This window comes from Dermacentor variabilis, chromosome 10 (assembly GCF_050947875.1).
Source record: "Dermacentor variabilis isolate Ectoservices chromosome 10, ASM5094787v1, whole genome shotgun sequence".
Lineage (NCBI taxonomy): Eukaryota > Metazoa > Arthropoda > Arachnida > Ixodida > Ixodidae > Dermacentor > Dermacentor variabilis.
Window position 1 is genome coordinate 67677139 of NC_134577.1, and position 19495 is coordinate 67696633.

The 19495-nt window shown below is 47.6% G+C and overlaps 1 protein-coding gene across 1 annotated transcript in view; it reads right to left on the reverse strand.

The window, feature by feature from the left end:
- Positions 1-19495, reverse strand: part of LOC142560679 (solute carrier family 4 member 11-like) — a 102312-nt gene that overhangs the window by 16003 nt on the left and 66814 nt on the right. The window contains exons 5-10 of the mRNA XM_075672935.1: positions 18910-18994; positions 11976-12297; positions 8286-8367; positions 6805-6933; positions 2955-3071; positions 1-60 (exon numbers count right to left, since the gene is read on the reverse strand). The exon at positions 1-60 is cut by the window's left edge and continues 73 nt beyond it. Coding sequence (XP_075529050.1) covers positions 1-60; positions 2955-3071; positions 6805-6933; positions 8286-8367; positions 11976-12297; positions 18910-18994 — 795 coding nt within the window. The remainder of the gene's footprint in view (positions 61-2954; positions 3072-6804; positions 6934-8285; positions 8368-11975; positions 12298-18909; positions 18995-19495) is intronic.

Genomic DNA, 19495 nt, shown 5'->3' on the forward strand with positions numbered 1-19495 from the left:
CCACGCAGGCGTACATGGCGTAGAAGTCTAGGTCGAAGTCTTCGCAGATGTTGTAGATCACTGCGAGGGAGGTCGTTGCGACATTTTTAAACGCCAGCCGTTTCCTTCGTCTATCATGCTGCATCCTCACGGGGGCTTGTTTCACGTATGTACTAGCGTTTGCGCCGATAGTGTTAGTAATTATCTCATTAACCAAACCTGATTTTTCTTCTAGTATAATAACGTATTCATGGGCCCAAGTTAACAATTCGGTGTAGTAAATGTGCATGCTTGTTTTGGAGCATACTACTTTGAAACAAATCGCCAATTGGCTGAAGTTAAAACTGACATTGTTTGCACGACTTTCCAGTCGGGGCAAATAATACCACCATAAAAAGTTTAAGGAATTTTTTCATGATTGCTATTAAGTCCATATTTGGGAAAACCCATCTTGCTAATTCTTATACGTTAAGTTATTGTTCAGTGTATTTATTACTGCTAGCGCACACAATTTTAAGTTCATCTCTTCCGGCAGTGGCAAAATATCCTTAGTTATACCCTCATTTGTATATAATGTTTGTAACCCCGTTTTTATGTTATTTCACTGCTTCGGAATCAATATCGTATAGCCATTAAAATTATTTTAGAATGTATCCAAGATTTATTGAAGTAGGGACATCATTTTACATTGTACTTTTCTTATATTTACACACACTGCTGCTGTATTATGACTTAAATCATACTTGAGCATGTATGGTCACCTAATTGACCAAACTATTGACCAAGAGTCGTACTAACCGTAACTTCAAGGCATATTTGTAGAACATATATATATATATATATATATATATATATATATATATATATATATATATCAGTAGTTCAGCCATTTCTTCCGCGCATTGCGCAAAACTTAACGGCGACATCGTATTCTTCAATTATATAACATTTTGTTATTGTGGTCGCGGAGGCTTCATTACAGAGTTGCGCGACTAATTCCCAGCAGATGGGCTTCGTCTATTTGCGGGCTGTGTTGGTAACTTAGCATCCGGAATGCTGTTCTTCAACAGAGTAAAACTCCGTGGCAAAATGCATACAGTGCTTTCAAAAACGCTGGTATGACATGGCATGACACATATCACAAACTGCGAGTCTGAAAAAAAGGTAACAAGAGAAAACAAAACACGTATACTAGCGCTGTGCGCAGCACGGTATAATCGTCTAGCCGTGCGATTTCGGTTAACTTTAGTGTTGTTTCGCAAATGGTGGGAGGGGGGGGGCGATAATAGGTGACATTATCCCAAAAGGAGGTTTTGACAATTCAAGGCCCGACCCACTTATATAGGCAGTGTTCAGTGGACGTGTGTGCTAAACATGAAGAATTTTGCTTGAAATGAAGCTCCGCGCAAAAAAAAAAAATAAAATAAAAAAACAATCGGAGAGGTCCGTTACGCACGGTCATGGTTGACAGACGGAAAGACAGAGAGACAGTGTTTCTGCATTCCGTCCGCATCGAAATGCGACAGGCGCAGACGGGAATTGAACCCTCGACTTTGTGCTTAGCGTCGGAAGGATATCTTCACACAAGCACCACGGTGGATAGCATGATGCTTGCATCACTGTCGGCGCAAGTACATTTATGCTGCGAAGATGGGTACTGTCGCATGTGAGAATAAAAATGTATAAGCAAGAACACGGAAGCCTTTGTAGTTTCAACGGTTGCCTTTGCAAGCAGCTGGCGTTGTTTATACCAACACTCCTACATCAAGTGCTCGAGTGAAAATCGCGACGTGTTAGCGCTTCGTTACATTCGTTCGCATTTCATACAAGTTAACGTTAGGCGCTGCAGTATGCTCGCCTGACTTATATATAAAAGCGCGAGAAATTTAACGTGCGAACCTGAAGCTAGCTGCTACATATTGCTACACATTGCTACATATACATACTGCTACATTTTGCTGGGTAACATATAAGTTATGTTGGATATAACACCTTTAGCAGTGATTAAATGCCAACGCAGTGGCTAGTTTGATTCATCAACGTGGCGGCCGCGTTACGTCCGGGGTGGAATAAAAAAGCCAAGGTGCAACAAACTGGACCGGAGGTGCCAAAGTCGCAGTTTCACCTGAAGGGCGAAGCATCGTTTGCGACATCAAATTAGTATACAGCTACACGAAATAAGTATAGTAGTTTTATCGGCCGTGTAAAGTCGTAAGTATTCGCTTACCAACTAAGTTAACAAGCATGGTGCCACGCGCGCACAGTCAAACAGAAACACACCTTACTCGATGAGCGCTGACGCTTGCTGCCAAAACGCTGGCGTTGGAAAGAGCGGCAGCAGCAGCGAGCGAATTGACCTTCGTGCTGCTTCTCGCTTGAACGCGAACCAAGCGTCGAGAACACGGCGCGCACGAATATATGAGTTCTCGGGGGCACCTAGATTCTGGGCTCGTCGTAGATCACTTTCACGATAAGGCACACGCGGCCACGCTCAGCCGCTGTCAAAATAAGACTCCTCCCCCCCCCCCCCCTCATGTGCCTTGTGTGCGGTGGAAGACGGCGTGCTTTCTCCCTGCCTTCCTCCCTTGCGCGTGCGAGATCAAGCCAACATCCTCGTCCCACCCTCACGCGCTTTCACTCGTACCTACAGCATACGGTGGGTGGCCAAGGTGTTGGGGCGCTTGGACTTTATACGGAACATCCTGCCGACGCTGACTGAGGAAATACGCATGGAGTGCACAAATAATTGCTATCGGCAGTAAAACGCTCGTGTACCGCCTTTGGGTGCACGTTAAAGAACCTCAAATGGTCAAAGTTCGATCCATCTACTAAGGAGTCTCCCGCAGCCCCAGTGCTTGCATTGTGACATTAAACCTTACAAATCAATCAATCAATCAATCAATCAATCAATCAATCAATCAATCAATCAATCAATCAATCAATCAATCAATCAATCACACAGCAGCGCATCTTACCCTTGATGTACAGGCTGAGGGGGGCAGTGGTCATGAGGATGACCAACGGCTGACCACCGAACAGGGCGAAGGAGAGGCCGCCAATGGTTTGGCTGATGATGCACTTGCGGACGTCTACTCGGGCCGAAACAAAAAGAACAGCGTCAGTGAACGTACGCAGAACTAATGATGTACTCGAATGAAGCCCAAAGCGCCCTTACCTCCTGTATCACCCGTGGAAAGTGAAGGCATGAGAAAAAAGAAGGCAAAATTGGGAAGAGGCCAAGTCAATGTCCGCGCACATTATCAGACGGTTTGCGCTCGCTGGTCGGCGACATGCTTGGCATCTTGAAGTACAATGCGATTTCGTGATTCCGTGATACAGTGCAGTTCCGCATAAACTTGTAAGCATAGGCATGCTGACTAAATCGGCAAGCATGGTGTCACGCGTGCACAAGCAAACATGGACGCATCTCTCTCGATTACCGCGGAAAATCGCATTCAAAACGCTGGAGTGAGGAAGCGCGGCAGCAGCAGCGAGCTAATTTACCTTCGTGCTGCCTCTCGCATCAACGCGAACTATGCTGGGATAACACAGCGCACTGCGGACTCTGTCCCCGTCGCAGATGGCTTTCAAGATACAGCGGTGCGGGGGGGGGGGGGGGGGGAGGCGCGACCGCCCGGGCCGCCCGGAGTAGAACGCCCCCACGTCTCCTTACCCTCCCCCGGGCCCGCTTCCTCCCTGCTTTCCTCCCTTGCGTGCGCGAGATTGAGCCGGGATTGCCTGCTCACCCTCGCACGCTTTCACTGCATATACAGCATACGGCGCGCGACGACGATTTTTTTCACCCTCAGACTTTATATGGAACCTTCCGGCGACGCCGACAGAGACTCTGACGGCATAAATGCGCCTGGTGTGTCCGTACAATTGCTATTGCAATAAAAATGTATGAAAGTTTGGAGAACGCTTAAGCTTCACCTTTAAAAGTGGAACGCGATAGCATTCAAAGATCTCCGGGTGCTTCTCACGCTTTCCGGTATCTGCAGCTTAAGTTACCGTAATGTTTACCGGGAAACGCTGGCGACGAACGCTATGCATGAAGCTTTCTGGAAGAAACGCGGCCTGTTGCGTTGGGCCGCGATGCGATGCATAGGCGAGTGCCATTTCGAGTTGTTGCAAGGAACCGGGCGCGTCGCTTTATGGTCTCTGAGATTTGCGCGCGCCGGCGCGCTCAAATCTCAATGACCATGGCCGCGCTATTAATGGTAATAACGCTGAAAAAGGGGTCTGTGTTTTGAGTTTCCGCGTAACATAATTATGTTTTCTTGTATACTCAAATTACAATCCGACGCTACTGCATCTGTAGGTTGTGCGTAAGTCGTACTTCACGATTTTACTGACGCATTTTACCTTGATAGATCCAATTAGTTCAGTAACTTCCTTGCGCTGCTCGGAGGGCCCACGTAGGCGGGTATTCGTGGGTCGATATGAAGCTTTTTTTCCTGACCGACGGTCAACGCTAGACGCGGGACACCAACGCAGGATTTCCTGCGACGCGGGGCCCTTAACGCTCTCGCGTTAAAGTCGCTTTCATTAGTTAATACTAATGAGGGCCTTTTTAATGTCGCAGTTGACGTAGTTACGAAAGCAGTTAAGTAGCATGTAATCGCGCACTCTGGTGGAGCACGCTGTAGCAAGACGTTTCTAGCAGCGCTTCTTTTAGCGCCCCATATCTTCTCTTAAAGTCTGCGCTATATGCTAAAATTATCTAACGCGAAATAGGCAATGCGTGCACGACAGGATAAAGCACATCGAAGACAAAGCAGAACTCGGAGCTGCATTTGACACAGCCTACGCGAGATAAAATATAGCCCGCGGCAGTGAGCCTTCTCGTGGGCTTTAGAAATTGCAAGCAAAATGAAGAAAGAAAGAAGGAAGGAAAGAAAGGAACCAACGTTGGCAATGTTTTGCTTTCTCGACGGCGCTAAATAAAGTACGGCTACTTCGTGGAAAGTACAGAAACTGCACTTGCTCAAGCTCATATTTTAATTCGCTGAACGTTCAACGCAGCGTAAAAGGACCATTTGGGTCGATCGACTGTTATCTCTAGCGCACGTGGCCTTCCGTGGAATGAAATGTGTGTGTCTATGTGTTTTCGAACCTAATGAATCTGTTCTCCGTTCAGTGTTGCGTGAAGTTGGCTTGTGGACGATTTGCTTCGAAACGATACGAATCGCAGCGCTCAATAATTTTTTTTTTCTGTGCTGCCAAACGTCTAAGCTGCCCTTATCGGGACACGGTCTGAAGTCGTGCGCGACGTTCTTGGAAACGATGTAAGCTGAATTTTTGCGTATAGCCCAGTACAGTTAGCGCAAGCAACGAACTCTGTTTCACCCGGTGCATATAGATCAGTGTCTTCGACAAAAAAAAAAAAAAGAGATCGTTTGCACCCTCCGTTGTTCGAGCGTACAGTGTTGCGCCAGTGTCACTTCAGGCCACAACTTTTTTTGAGATGAGATTACTGCGGAGAATTGTGCTGCTGCGACCGTTTCGTAAGACCGTCGTAACCAAGGGTAACACGGGGAGTTTTCTGCCACTTCACCCGACTTTTTGGTGAAAGCGGTCTGTGTGGCTTCGTTACTGCTCTTCGGTGTTCGGTTGGGTTCATGCTTGCCCCGCGTTTCTTTTTGTTTAGTTTTTTTTTAGCCCCGTTGTGCAGTTCTGTATTTAAATCCTTCAGTTTCTGGAAAACCGAAATGCATAATTGAAAGCAAGGGGACGTTGGCATCGCACTCGTAGTCTTCCGATACCCGAACAATATCATGATCAAGACTTGCCACCCTAAAAACCAACGTATACAAAATTTAGGCGAACCATGTAGGCACGCGCCGCACTTCCACATGAAGGCTCCAATAGGGACAAGGCAGGGAGGTTAACCAGATTCGAGTTTACTGTTTGAACCTTGCACTGGGGGAGGGGGGGAGGAGGGGAATGGGGGTTAGAATGAGGGCATAGAAAGAAAGAAAGAAAGAAAGAAAGAAAGAAAGAAAGAAAGAAAGAGGGAAAAAACAGGAAGCGCTAATAGGAAAAGCGTTCCAATTACAGGCGTTCACAAAGGCCGATCGATCTCAAGAAGCGTAGTAGTGCTTGCACGGTCTTCTGATGCGATGTTAAGTCCGGCCGAAAACTCTATTGCCCCTTGTGCTCTTCTGATTGGTCACTCTATTTCATTCTGCCTCTTCTTGCTAGACGTGCAGATGTCAGTACACTGGGGTTTTTAAGAGGAGACTTGGGGATTATCACGGATGGCACATCTGATATTAAGAGGCGCTTTTTTTCCGAAAACACTTCAGTCAGGCCGGTGAGGTCATGTTCTGCGTGATAGTTAGTGATCGATGATTGTAAATAGACAACTTGCTCATTTGAGTTTGGGAATGAGAAATTTACGCCACATTGTAATGCCACAATTCAAGCCAGAAACCAAGTGTATCATATTCACTTACAGTAACTGCATGACTGGAGGTATACTTTCGGAAAATGCGCGTGAGAAATACATCCTGCTTGCAGTGCATTTGTCCGCACAGCGACAGCATGCCGCATGATGCTTGCTTGCGCTTCACCAAATCTAAGTGCGTCGCCCGCATCGTTTGCCCGTGTTTATTTTCTATTGTTCTGTCTTTTGGGGGATGCTTGGTCTAGCTTTCCGTCGACCATCAACTACCACAGCATGGCGATTTTTCTTTAAAGGCTACAGCACTGTTGCTAATCTCTAAAGCGATAATGCACTCCCGTAGCACTTAAGCATTTCAATTCCCCAGAGACGCATAGCGTAGACAGTGAATCAAGCGCGTCTTGAAATAATCTGAGGACACTCGCCTATCTTGCCCTTGGTGTTGGTGTCGTTCAGCGCTCCGAAGGCAATGGTTGGTAGAAGGCAGGCAAAGTAAAGAAAGAAGATGGTGGAGACGGTCTTGTAGATTGTCCGGTGGCCTACCACTCCTGCGATATACGAGGAGACAGAGAGAGAGAAAGAGGAAAAACGATACATTCAAATTGGAGGTGACTTGTGCGCGCCATCTCGTGCGCGGTTACGGAACACTCCCTTCTAGCAAACCCAAACTCAGTAGGGTTTGGCGTCCAACTACATCTCAACATCAAGATACAGTTAGATGTCTTCGGCGTGCCGGTATACCTTGTAGCATTACCGTTCACACCGTTACTGCCCGTTCCAGGAACATGGACTGGAAGAATCGTTGGCGCGTGGTGCTGAGACACTTACCACGTGACGTACCCCCGCATTCTCAAACGATCCTCGACTCGAAGCAGCCTCCTCCAGTCCATCGAGCTGAGCTCAGCGCAGGCCTTTGGCTGACAAAGAAGCTATGTTTCTGGGGAATTGCAGTGGGGGTGTGAATGAGGCGCAGTGACTATTCTAGAGGAGCGGCGCTGTCATTCACTTCCTTGAGTCGAGGTGGAGAGTGTAGCAGAATATGGGGGGGATCAAAGGTCGCTAATCCCGTACTTTGCGGACACAGCTCACAGCTAGTATGAACAGTGACGCTGGCATTTTTAGTAGCTAAACGCGCAGGGACATGAGTTTATGCAAAGGTAACGTAAATGCAGGTTGGCTGTGCACATAACTAGAGAGTTTCAGCTTTGTGCGATACGGTATATACGTCACCGGGACACTTGATACGTCATTGCCACAGCGCATGCGCGGCTTATAGCGCCGGCTCCTGGTTTTGTTAACGTGATTGCGTAAAAAAAGAAACAATGGCAGCGCACATACAAGCCCAGACCGCCCACATCGACCCGAATTCGTCCTTGCTGCTTGCTCTCCATTGTGACAGCAACAAATAAAGGGTGAAACCAGCCATCGCATAGTCCCATTTCACACCGAAGACAAAGTGCTAGCGATGTTTTACCTATTATCCTATTAGCCTATTAGTGTTTTGTTTTGACGCTGCTATAGGCCTACAGAGAGAGAGAGAGCGAAAGAGAGAGAGCCGGGAAAGTGTTGATTCACATTTAAGGGGACTGGCGCCACAGCAATATAGTGTTCGTGACGTACTGGCGATGCGGAACGCTTGAAAAGCCTATAGTTCTTTACTTCAGCGCAAATTTGCTGTACACTGTGGCGTGGTACTCGATGGCGGTATGCTAAAACCCTCTTCTCTCGTCATGTCTATATACACCGTGGTGCGGCGAAGAGGCGGCGCATGCGTCGTGGACGTAACGTATCACGGGAACGTACCGCACGAAGGTAAAAATTCTCTATCGACCCAAATAGGCTCCACGACTGCGCGCACAACCCGACAGGCTGCACTGAAGCAATATCGGCGGCCACTCACCATCTATATAGTCGCTGACGTAGTGCGACAACCGCCGTCGCAGGTCGTCGTTGAGACCTTGAGCGATGGGACACCTACGGGGCTACGTTGGCGAGTCCGTTTGCCAAAGTTTAGCACGCAGGAGAGGGGTGGAGAAAGAAGACAACAAATTCCGTCAGTCACACTGGCACTCGCGCGATTACGGCGTTGATTATGAGGCACGCAACATATTCAGACTACTGCAGGGACCACGGGGATGCTACTTTCCAAATCGAATGCTGATCGCGCGGCAGGCAGCTGGGCCCGAATGGATTCTTGTCTTCCACTGTGTTTGCAGTTGAGTTTTGCAGGCGCAAATAGAGCTACTTTAAGATCAGTACCGGTGAATTATGTTTAATTGAGCGCAACGGCCCAAGAACTTAGTGTCGCGGGTGAATGTGTGCCTCACGTGAGGGAGTCAGGAATCCACCAGCTGAAATTGTATCGAACTGTGGCCTTCTCTCGAATCGGCATCAGTGTGTATTGCTTAATCTTGTTGTCTAAAAAATAAAGGCAAGAAAAAAAAGCTTGAGCTTCGGCGGAACGTAAGCGGACACTCAGGAAGGCGTCGACAAAAAGTGATTCGCGCAATCATTCTTCTTCACGTGGCAGTTTCAGTTCTCACCGTTCTTTTTCTCGTCTCGTCGTATGCTCTATGTGTCGATTCTCCAAACGGTGTACACTGCAGAAAATAATAAGTTAAGCGAGCTTGAACATACGCATATCGAACAGTATGGAAAAGGACGAAGAAGCGGAAGGCTCAACCAATGCTGGGGAGCTATTCTAAGCACGGTCAAGTTTCTAGCCAATCAGAGAGGCCGTAGCCGCTCCACCAGCTAATCAGAGCCGACAACATGGCGAAGTTTTACAATTTGGAGGAACTTGAAGATGTCTATAATACAGCCCCCAGTCACATATTCTTCTTCTACGCGCTCTTTGTCGGGGCACTGCTGCTCATTACGCGCGTACTTTTTTTTTTATTTATATATGTACTGTTGACCCGGTGGTCGTTGCAGGGCGGGTTTAATATGCAGTGAAATCATTTGCTTTCCGTTGACCGAAACTTAGCGCAGCTTCCACAAGCTCCGGGCGCATAACTGAGTTGCAGGTTTAACCCACGTCACGTATGCGGCCTTAGTGCTTGTCGAAATCTGGCTATCGCAACAGCTTGTTTCGGCAGGGCTCAGCGAAGTCAACCTGCGTAAGCGCATGGGACACAACATTAAAAAAAAACATCGCAGATGATAGCGTTGGACAAGTAGCTGAAATGGATGCAACAAAATAACGCAATGTCGGTGCTGCTTGTGTCTGTGTAGTTTTGTTATTCCAGCTCTGCCGTGTCTGCTTTGTTTATGCACTGTGTATGTGTTCGTGTGTGTGTTGGATCAAGGCCTTCACCATGCATACCCTTCTTGGACTGTTAACGCTGCCAGTTTCTCTGTGCCACAACCAAACGCACTTTACCACAGTCGATTCGCACGCATGAGTGGGATTGTATACGGATGCGTTTCGGTGTGTTACGACCACGAAGAAAATTTGCCGTCAATTGAGACAAAACTGAGAAAGTGTTCGTTCATAACGGCGCACGGTGGTGCCCCTCACGAGCCAAATATGACATTGTCTATACAGGTCTGTCTTCAAAACATATCTTACGGTACAGCTGCGACACAGCACCTTAACTTGCGACATTTTTTTTTAAACTTCACTGGATCTTTTAGAATGATTAAGAATGTGCATGCGACGTCAGCGCAAGCCGGCTGCATTGCCTCTCTGCGCGCCGCCGTGCGTTCAGCATTCGACGTGGACGGAACTGAGTCTACGGTGCTACGGGTGGCAGCCCTGCGCCTACGCCCTCACCTCACGCTTTCTTCTGGAGGCCTGCTGCTGGAGCGGAGGAGGAGGAGGAAGTCGGGAGGAGAGCGAGGCAGGAAAGAGAGAGAGAGAGAGGGACCCCCCCACAGGGGGAGCTGCTCAAGATGGTCTCATCGTCATGCGGGTCAACGAAGTGAGCTTTGTACTGCTCTACAGTTTGATCACGAGAGACATCGTGTCTACGTACTACAATTGTGTTGCAACCCTGCCGCAGCAACAAAAAACAACGTCCACGGTGCCGGCGAGGAGTCGGTGCCACTGCGCATGCGCGGGAGTCGGAGCGCCGCCTTCGTGCATGCGTGGTGGCTCGGAGCCCTTTCCGAATTCGTAGATCAATATTCAGGTGACAAATAAGTAATAGAACAACGAGACAGTAACAGCGAACCAATGTTGAAATCACGTAATGCTGTAACTGTGTCGATGCATAATTACTGACTGCATTAGTCGCACTGAAATTACAAAGTAACGCTTGACACTGATGTAAAGGGAAACAATGAAATGTCCTCGCGCTTAATGGTGACACGAAATCTGCACGAAACGTTCGTTTGAGGGATCGCCAGCCGTTTGTGAGCAGGCGCGAGTAAAGCGGGCGTGGAAGACAAAATCTGGGAGCTTTTGATCCTTGAATATATGACACTGCATAGGCACTACGGAGGAGGTTTCTTAGCGCGTGTTGTAGGCGTTTGTGTGGTGTGGGGTCGAGTTTGTTTACGCTCAGACGCTGGCTGCCGGCGCGGTAACATAGCCGAAGCAGCGGGAACTGACGCCTGATGTGGCGACCGCTGTGTCGGACAGACTGTCTCGCACCTGCGGCGCTCGTGCTAAGTCAGTCGTGGCGGATCATAGCTTACGACCGTAGTAGAGTCCCGGCCGCATATATTGTACATCTAGAAGGTAAAGCGCCTTAGCAAGTCTCTCCGACGTACCTTCAGAGGCAAATTCCTGACTGGTGTTGACGTCGCGGGGCGCGGTAGTGCTGAACTTAGCGTCACAAGTTGGCGGCTGGACGTAATTATATTTCTTCAATCGTGTTTTTACTCATTGTAACAACGTGTCATTATTGCGCATTATTGGCGGTGCCTCCAGGACACCAAAGCGGCAACGGGGACACCATAGCTAGAACCCAGACTGGTCCGTGGGTAGGGGTTCGCCGAGGCCTGCACGCTTCTGCCTCCGCGGCCCCAACCCACGGGCCGCACTAACTTCAGGTTTGACCCCCCCCCCTCCCCCGCTGCACCTTGGTTGTCCTGGAGATCCTGCGCCGTCTGCTTTATTGTAACCTCAGGTGCCCTCACGAGGCCTCCGCTTGCCGCTGGCATCTGCACTCGTGGAGCAGTGCTTGTAAAAAATCCAATCTATCGTGGCGACGAAAAAAGCGACCCGCGACTTATACAACACCAGTCAGAACCTTGCCCCTTCAGACACAGCGATCACTAAATGAGGCGTCCGTGCCCACTGCCTCACCGCGCAGGCAGCCACTGGCGGAGCGTAAACAAACTCGACCGCACTCCGCATTACCGGCATGTCTGAGGGACAAACGCATACAACACGCGCTAAGAAACCTCTTCCGTAGTGCCTAGGCAGAGTCATATATTCAAGGAGCAAAAGCCCCCCCGATTTTCTCTCCCACGCCCGCTCTTACTCGCGCCTGCGCAGAAACGGCTGGCGATCCCTCAAATGAACGTCTCGTCCAAATCTACCCGTCCGACAGGGGCATTTGTCAGACAACCCCCCGACCACGCGGCTGCTGCAGATTCAGTCAGTGCCATGCGAGAATGCGTTGCTGCAGAGCCCCCTTACCGGGAAGTCTAGCTGGGCCTGCGATCCCCGCAGGTGCACGGGATTACTCTGCTCGGCTGCCAGGTCCTGAGCATGCTTGAGCAGCACGTTTTTGAACTCGGCCTCGGAGTGCACCTCCAGGAGGCGCTGCCGGAAGTCCATGTCGGCGAAGATGGTGGCGAACGTGCGGCCGGTCTCGAGGGCGTTCTTGGTGCCTTTCTCCTTGCTCGGCGTCAGCACCAGGATGAAGAAGCGCACCTCGTGACAGGTGCGACCCATGTTGGCCGGGTGCTTGAGCCGTGCCACGGCCACGTGCCGCTTCTGCAGGGACGGCAGCGCGCACCTGCGGGAGCGGGAGCGGGGTCACGTGCCTCGCGCTAACTCATTGGCACGTGCGCGAATATGTGTACGCATTCGAGGGTATACTTTCGAGGGACTCAAGGTTACACGCGACAGTAGACATAGGGACATTACTGCACCACAACCCGTGACGTCATATGCTTTAGCTACGTCAGACAGAGGCTGGCTAATTTTTTTTTATTATTAATAGGGGAGAATTGGACTGCGATCGAAATTAAACGAAAGTTCATCCCGGCATCTAGCGCCGACTTTCCCCGTTCCTAAACGAGACACTAGTAAAAAACAATTTCAAGTGGGAAACTATGCTTCAGCCTGAGTTGGCTAACCTCTCATAGAACCTTGCTTGTTGCTATAGTGTGATTGCGTCATTTTACTCATACTCCCTATCACAAAGGCACTGGCCATGAGTGTCAAGGGATTGCCTATGCTTTTGTGTTTCATGAGACAAAAGAGAGGGAGGGGGATGGATTGCGCCGCTGTACGCAAATACAACGTGAAAATTGTATAGCTACCGTTACGCCACACTGGGAGCGCGTTTTCTTTGTATATATTTTTTTTGACGCAAAAATTAGCGACTTTAGCGGTTTGGTTCAAACGTTGCTCTAACTGCTGGCAGCAGCTGAGTTTCCACCGAAAGACGAAATGCCAAGGCAGTTTTCTTTTCTGTCTTTTCGTTTTTTTTTGTAAGAGCAAACACCCTCCTCCCCCCCCCCCCCCCCCCCCGCAGTCTGGAGCGTCTGTGTCCATTTATCGCTCCTCGTAAACGGATACGCCCTGCATATAGTTAAGTCATCCTCTGTCGCTAAGAGGTGCCCAGCACAGCTGACAAGCACTGTGAAAGGCTTCAGTGAAGTACACGTATAGCGGATTGAGTGGAGCACGCAGTGGGCCTGGCAGCCGCACCCGTCATCGCGCAAGCAGAGGCGTGCGAGCGGTCGCACCTGTTCCCCCGGCACGCTATGACTGGTGGGGAACGCGGGGCCATGGTGCTGGCCGAGAATGGCGTCACGTGCAGTGCGGATTACCAGGGGGCGCTGCTGCGGCGCTACGCGCGCGCCGTCTGTTAGCTCTTCTCGGCAGGTAACTTCCAGACGGCAACTTCTTTTTTTTTTCTTTTTCGTGACCGTCAAACGAAGCTCTCGTCAGCATCACACAGCCGCTTTTCTACGTTTGTTCATAGTTAGCTTGTGTTGCAACGCTGAAAGCTTTAAGTGGACGCTAAAAAAGAAATATAAGGTTAATTTTGGATTGCTCAAAAAACTTTAAAAGGGGGCAGCTTCGGACAGCTTGTAGTCCGGTCTTGTCGCAGGGGTGACAAAATCTCGCGTTTGCACTTCGTAGTCCTGCTCTCTGGATCGCAGCTGTATACACACCGGTGATTTAAACTTTTCAATATGTCATTGAGATCAGCCTTTTTCTTTCCTGGGCGGAGGCTTGGTTAACCACACACAAAAAAAGACGCAAACACCGGAGAATGTGGGGCGACGCCACTTTCACGTTCCTGCACTGACACCTCACGACGTCGCGGGTTTTAACAGCTATTGCTGGTAAATAATTGGAGGCCTCTCGATAGGCAGTATTTAGGCTGAATTCTAAAAGTACCAAAGACTCAAGCCTGGGTAGTTTCGATAGCGTTGCCTACGCGAAAACGGCCTCTGGGAGGCGATACATATATTCTGAACTAGGTGACGTCGTACTGCCGTACCGGCACTGTATAGTTTGGGCACGGAATTCGAAAAGAAAAAATTGGCTGAAGGCTTAGCTTGGTTAAGCCTGGAAGATTGCGAAAGCAATACCCTTGGCTACGCCTTGGTTCGGCTGATGATGTGGACATGGTTGCCCTTTGGTAAACTTATGGCTATACATCATCCGACATAGCGCAAGGCAGCGCGCCGACCACTGCGAGGAGCCGAGCTGTAGCCCCATTTATCCTCCCAGCGTGACGTCACACCAGCGAGCGCCCTCTCTCGGTAGTGCCGCAGCAGCGGCGCGCAAGGCTTCGCCTCCACCATCGATGCCGCGAGCTGGGGCCCCGTCGCTCGGTCTGGCGTGACGTCACACGGTCACGTGACGCGCAGCTTTGTAAGGAGGCGCCACGACCACCGATGGGCCGAAAGTGCGAGCAGTATTGCTTTCGCAATAAAAGCTTTGCCCTTAATTTTCTTCGCAATAGTATACCAACCTTTTTCCGTCATAAATGCAAGCACAATTTCGAAACAATGCTTTCCCGATCTACAGTAGTTAGCTGTCGCTTTTCGGTGCACCTTAAATGGTATTGTATGAAATCGGCTGGTCATGAGCAAAGCAAGACAGTCACTGACTAAAAGCGCTACTCATCAAGGTATTTTCATTTCTGTAATAACCCCCAAGAGAGCAAATTGCACAAAGGTATTTGCTACTTCCCATAGAAACTGTTTAAACGACGTGGAGGATGTCAAACATAGCTAATATAAATTATGAGTACATTAGCTTAAATGTAGCGCTTTTTCGCAGTAATTCACAAAAAGTTGAAGAAACCACGTGACAACGGTAAGTGCACGGTTAAAGTTAAGCTTCAAACCCGTTGAAAGCTTCTACTCGTATACCTTATTTTTAGTAATTTGCGTCTGGACACCTTAGGTCTATTGTTTGAAATTGCTTCCTATGCAGTAGATTTATTAATCTTACGTAATTTCTTGTACAACACTTATTCAGCTGCCTCGAATCTAATCATGTTATAGCCTTGAATTAGGATCGTTGGAGCACGTCGAAATAAATTTGCACAGAGGAGAAGGACGGGTAATTGCGATTAACCAGTGAATGCAAAAATAAGTAATTCAGTTAACGTTTGTGGCCGAGCAGCTCAACGAGCCTCGTGCGACTCAAGCAATCGAAGCGACCTTTTCGGCTTCATTTATTGAATATTTGGTGGGCCAGAGGGCTCTAGTAGTTATAGGCGCGTATTAGGCAAATGGAGTCGAAATTCTCTATGCTGTATATAGGTTCGCATTAGGATTGCCTTTGTGGTACAGTGTGCGAGACTGTCTATCGACGTGCTCAGTTGTATCTTCGCGGACAACTTTCGGCGGCAGCGGAGAGAAAGCTACAAGGGCGGCGCTTCCGCTCGTGTGTTACTGCGCCAAGTAGACCTACAGCGCTTTGACAATGCTTTCTTTGCCTCTTTCACCTTTCTTCGTGATTGGTCGATGGTCGGGCTCAGCAACGAAAACTTCGTTCGTTCGTTCGTTCGTTCGTTCGTTCGTTCGTTCGTTCGTTCGTTCGTTCGTTCGTTCGTTCGTTCGTTCGTTCGTTCGTTCGTTCGTTCGTTCGTTTGTTTGTTTGTTTGTTTGTTTGTTTGTTTGTTTGTTTGTTTGCTTGCTTGTTCGTTTGTTCGTTCGTTTTCGTTAATTCGTTCGTTCGTTTCGCTTACATTGACAATCGTCGTCGATGGTTTCTGCACAAGTTCTCCTTTGGTTCTATCGGAGTTCATTCTGAATCAGCCCCGCTCGCTAGTCAAAACAGAAAGCTGGGCTCCTTGGTTTGCTTGGGCATTCTGACATGTTCACAGCAGTTAAATAAGATGGACACCACAACACGGAGTGAGAACAGTCGTCGCTCCGTCCCATCTTCTATAAACTGTGTGTCGGTCTTTTAGCGCAGAAAATACGTTAGAGAATACTCGACTACTTGGCGATGATTTCAACTTAGCTTAATAATATTCTGGGGGTTTCACTTCTCAAAGCCATGATCTGATTCAGAGGCACAGACTAGTTTTTGACCGTGCGGGATCCTTTAACGGGCGCCAGAATCATAAGTTCTCGAGTGTTTTTTGGATTTCGCTACCACCGAAATGCGGCCGCCGCGGCCTGGAGCGAACCCGAGACCTCTAGATTAGCAACGCAATGCCATAGCCGTTGAGCTACTGCGGCGGGTGCAACAATTTCGCAACTGCAAGGAGAATAAGTGCCAATAAAATTTAAGACTGAGTAGCGTAGGCGTAATTAGTTCGAGATAGTATTTAATGTGTTATTATTTCCTTTAGTAACTGCCTAATACCGGCGAATTAGTGTTTGCTAATAAATGTCACGCATAGGAAGTAAATAAAGTTTTTGAAAAAGTGGGCGCGCTTGGGTATCGTGGGGAACATCCATAATACTACGGACGGCCTTTTTTTTCTGTATTCTATGCAGTGTAGTGATATTAGTAAGAGTCGTAGTACCGCAAACAAGATAACAATAGTTAATTCGACTGAGAAGTAGGGACTTGTACAGGAGAAGCTTGATGCTTTTAGGGAGCAAAAAAATCTTAGCCTGCACAAAACTCCACTCGGACGGAATATTTTAGCAGCGACTAATTCTACACGCATTTTCCGCAACATATCTTGCTGTAATATAACCCCAAGACCTTTAACGGTAGGGACAATTGAATTACTAATCGAATTATCGAGTTGTAAGGTTAAGTCTGTAGCGACACTAAGATTTTTCGATCTGAACAGAACAGCTGTCGTTTCCTTAATATTTATAGCAAGTTAAATTGCAGTAGACCAAGAGGACAGTTTTATTAGTGCGTGATTTGCGATACCGATAGCCTCAGTGGAACTCGGTGCAGTAACCATAATAGTTGTGTTGCCCGGGTACATAATAAATTTTACATTATTGTGAATAGTAAGTAAGTCATTAATATACATACATAAAAAAGCAGAGGCCCCAGAATACTTTCCTGTCCCACTCCCGCGTGAACTGACTTTAAATTTGACATGTATCTCTCTTATGATCACTTATTGCGTACGGTGTTGAATATATGATTATGTTAGTTCGAGAAAGACGCCACGAAAGCCATAATGTTTTAGTTTGTTGAGTAGTGTAGCACGGTTTATACAATCGAACGCCTTCGAATAATCAACAAAGATACCCAGAGTGCATAACTGCTGTTCAAACGACTCCAACGTAATTTATTTTTGAGTATGTCAGGCAGTTTTTGTTGACTGCCCTTTCACAAAGCCATACTGCATACAAGTGATCAGTTTGTGTTTGATCAGAAACGATGCCATGCGGGCATGCACTAGTTTTTCTATACCTTTAGAAAGAATTTGCAACACCGATATCGGTCGGTAGTTTGCGAACTTGTTTTTATCACCGCCTTTGTGCCAGACTATTAACTTCGCAATCTGAAGTCTTTTCGGGAACGTGCCAAAGGAGAACATTAATTTAAAAATGTGTACTAATGCAGGTAGAATCAAGTACAGAACATGCTCTATTGGCATGATCTCAAATCCGTCGACATCACAACATCGGCTGTTCCTCATTTGCATACAAGTAGTGAATACTTTATTTTCCGCAGTCAGCGCTAAAAAAACGCAGATTGATTATTCTCTCAGCCAAGGTAATTCAAAGAATGAGGATCCTCTGCACTGTTTACTAATGTTGTAAAATATTTATTAAAAGTATTTGCAAGCGCCTCACTAGGTAATACATCATCACCTAATGTGATTTTTCTTATAGTCGTGTTCCCATCTCCTCGCCCGAGAAAAGCATTAATACGCCTCCAGGCAACATCTGATTTCCTTATTACGTTGTCATAAAACAAATTATGTAAATGCTATCTCTTCTCTCTGCGCAAAAGGCTGTTTGCCTTGTTCCTTGAGCCTTAACATCGTGCAATGCTTTTTCGGTTCTGGTGTCAAGAAATTTTTGTATAGGTGGTTTTTGGTGTGAATTTCACTGGTACAATTTTTTAAATTTATCCACGATCATTTTGCCTTTACGTACCCGTTCAACTACTTTGTATTTAAAGCATTTATCATAGGTATTCTCACACATAGCGCAAGAATATTGATAAGCAGTTTCTGGGTCTCTGGTACGCATCGGTTCTGACCAATCGATTAGCGATGTTGCGTCACGGAAGTTGTTCAGGCTGTGCATATTGATATCAAGAACCATTTCATGGGAAACGGTGTTTGCGTCTTGTAAGTGAACACTGGGTCATGAAAAGAAATATTGGAAGGTGATCACTTATATGAGCACTCACAGTACCAGATAGAATGTTAGAGTGGTGGATGTTGCTCACGAACACGTCAATTAATGCCGATGTATCTGTTGAAACACGAGTCGGACTATTTATAACATATTCAAAACCGAGAAGTAGAAAGCTTTAAAAAAAGATCAATGTTTACGTCTCCTGCCAGAAGTAACTTCTAGCCATTGTCATTCACCGAGCTCAAGTACTTTTATAGAAAAGACAGAGAGACAGACATCATGCTTGTTTTCCGTCTCCCAGCCTGTACAAGTGCGAATGATGCTCTGGGACAATTTCCCAGGAGCTATGTCAACGCTGTGCGCTTCGCCTCCGTGGCAGCTTTCCTCCCAGTGCCGCAGATAGTTGTCAGGGGGTGCTATCGCGGATATTGTCAAATTCCGCCGTACTTTCCAATTCCGCCATGTTGTCAGCGCCGATTGGTCCAGAGGGCTGCTGCGGCCTCTCTGATTGGTTCGAAATGGCACCATTACAGAAACTGACGCTACGGAGAAATTCGACGATGTCCTGAGCGGGATCTCGTCAGTATGCGGTCTGTTAGGGCGCATGCGCTTCGGACAGCGTCGAGAGGGGGTCCACTCACAATGCGCAGATCCAGGACTGGTCGTAGTCGAATCCTCCCCCCTCTCGCATACACGTTCCCTGGATCGTCCTGGATAGTAGGTGCACTGGGAGAGAGAGAAGAAAAAAAAGGGAAAGGGCACGTTTGAGTGACTAAGTGACGTGGCGTACAAATAATTTCATTTCACACTGGCAGAAGAATCGACTGGTTATATCGAATCCGCATATACACTTGATGCTTATTTGTATGGCCGGACCGCCAGTGAGCAAATTTCTCGAATTTGGAAGAGGAAGTAATAGGTTACATTATGAGAAATGATTCGAACAATGCGACTGAATTCGTATGTCGTCGCTTGTCCGAAAAATGAACAAGAGTTGCATGTTGTTGATGGTAGGTACATAAAGTATCAGATTGATATTTCGACGGCTGTTGACGTTTGCGCTCGTTTCGAATCCAGATTAAGTTCGATCCCACATAAGCTATGTCTAATAAGAAGAAACACATTGCGGTATTGAATATTTGAACGTACGTTATATACAACCTTTTTTTTTTTTAGCCATTCTGCGTGTACCATAAAATCCATGAAGTTGTTCGGCAGTCAGTGCAT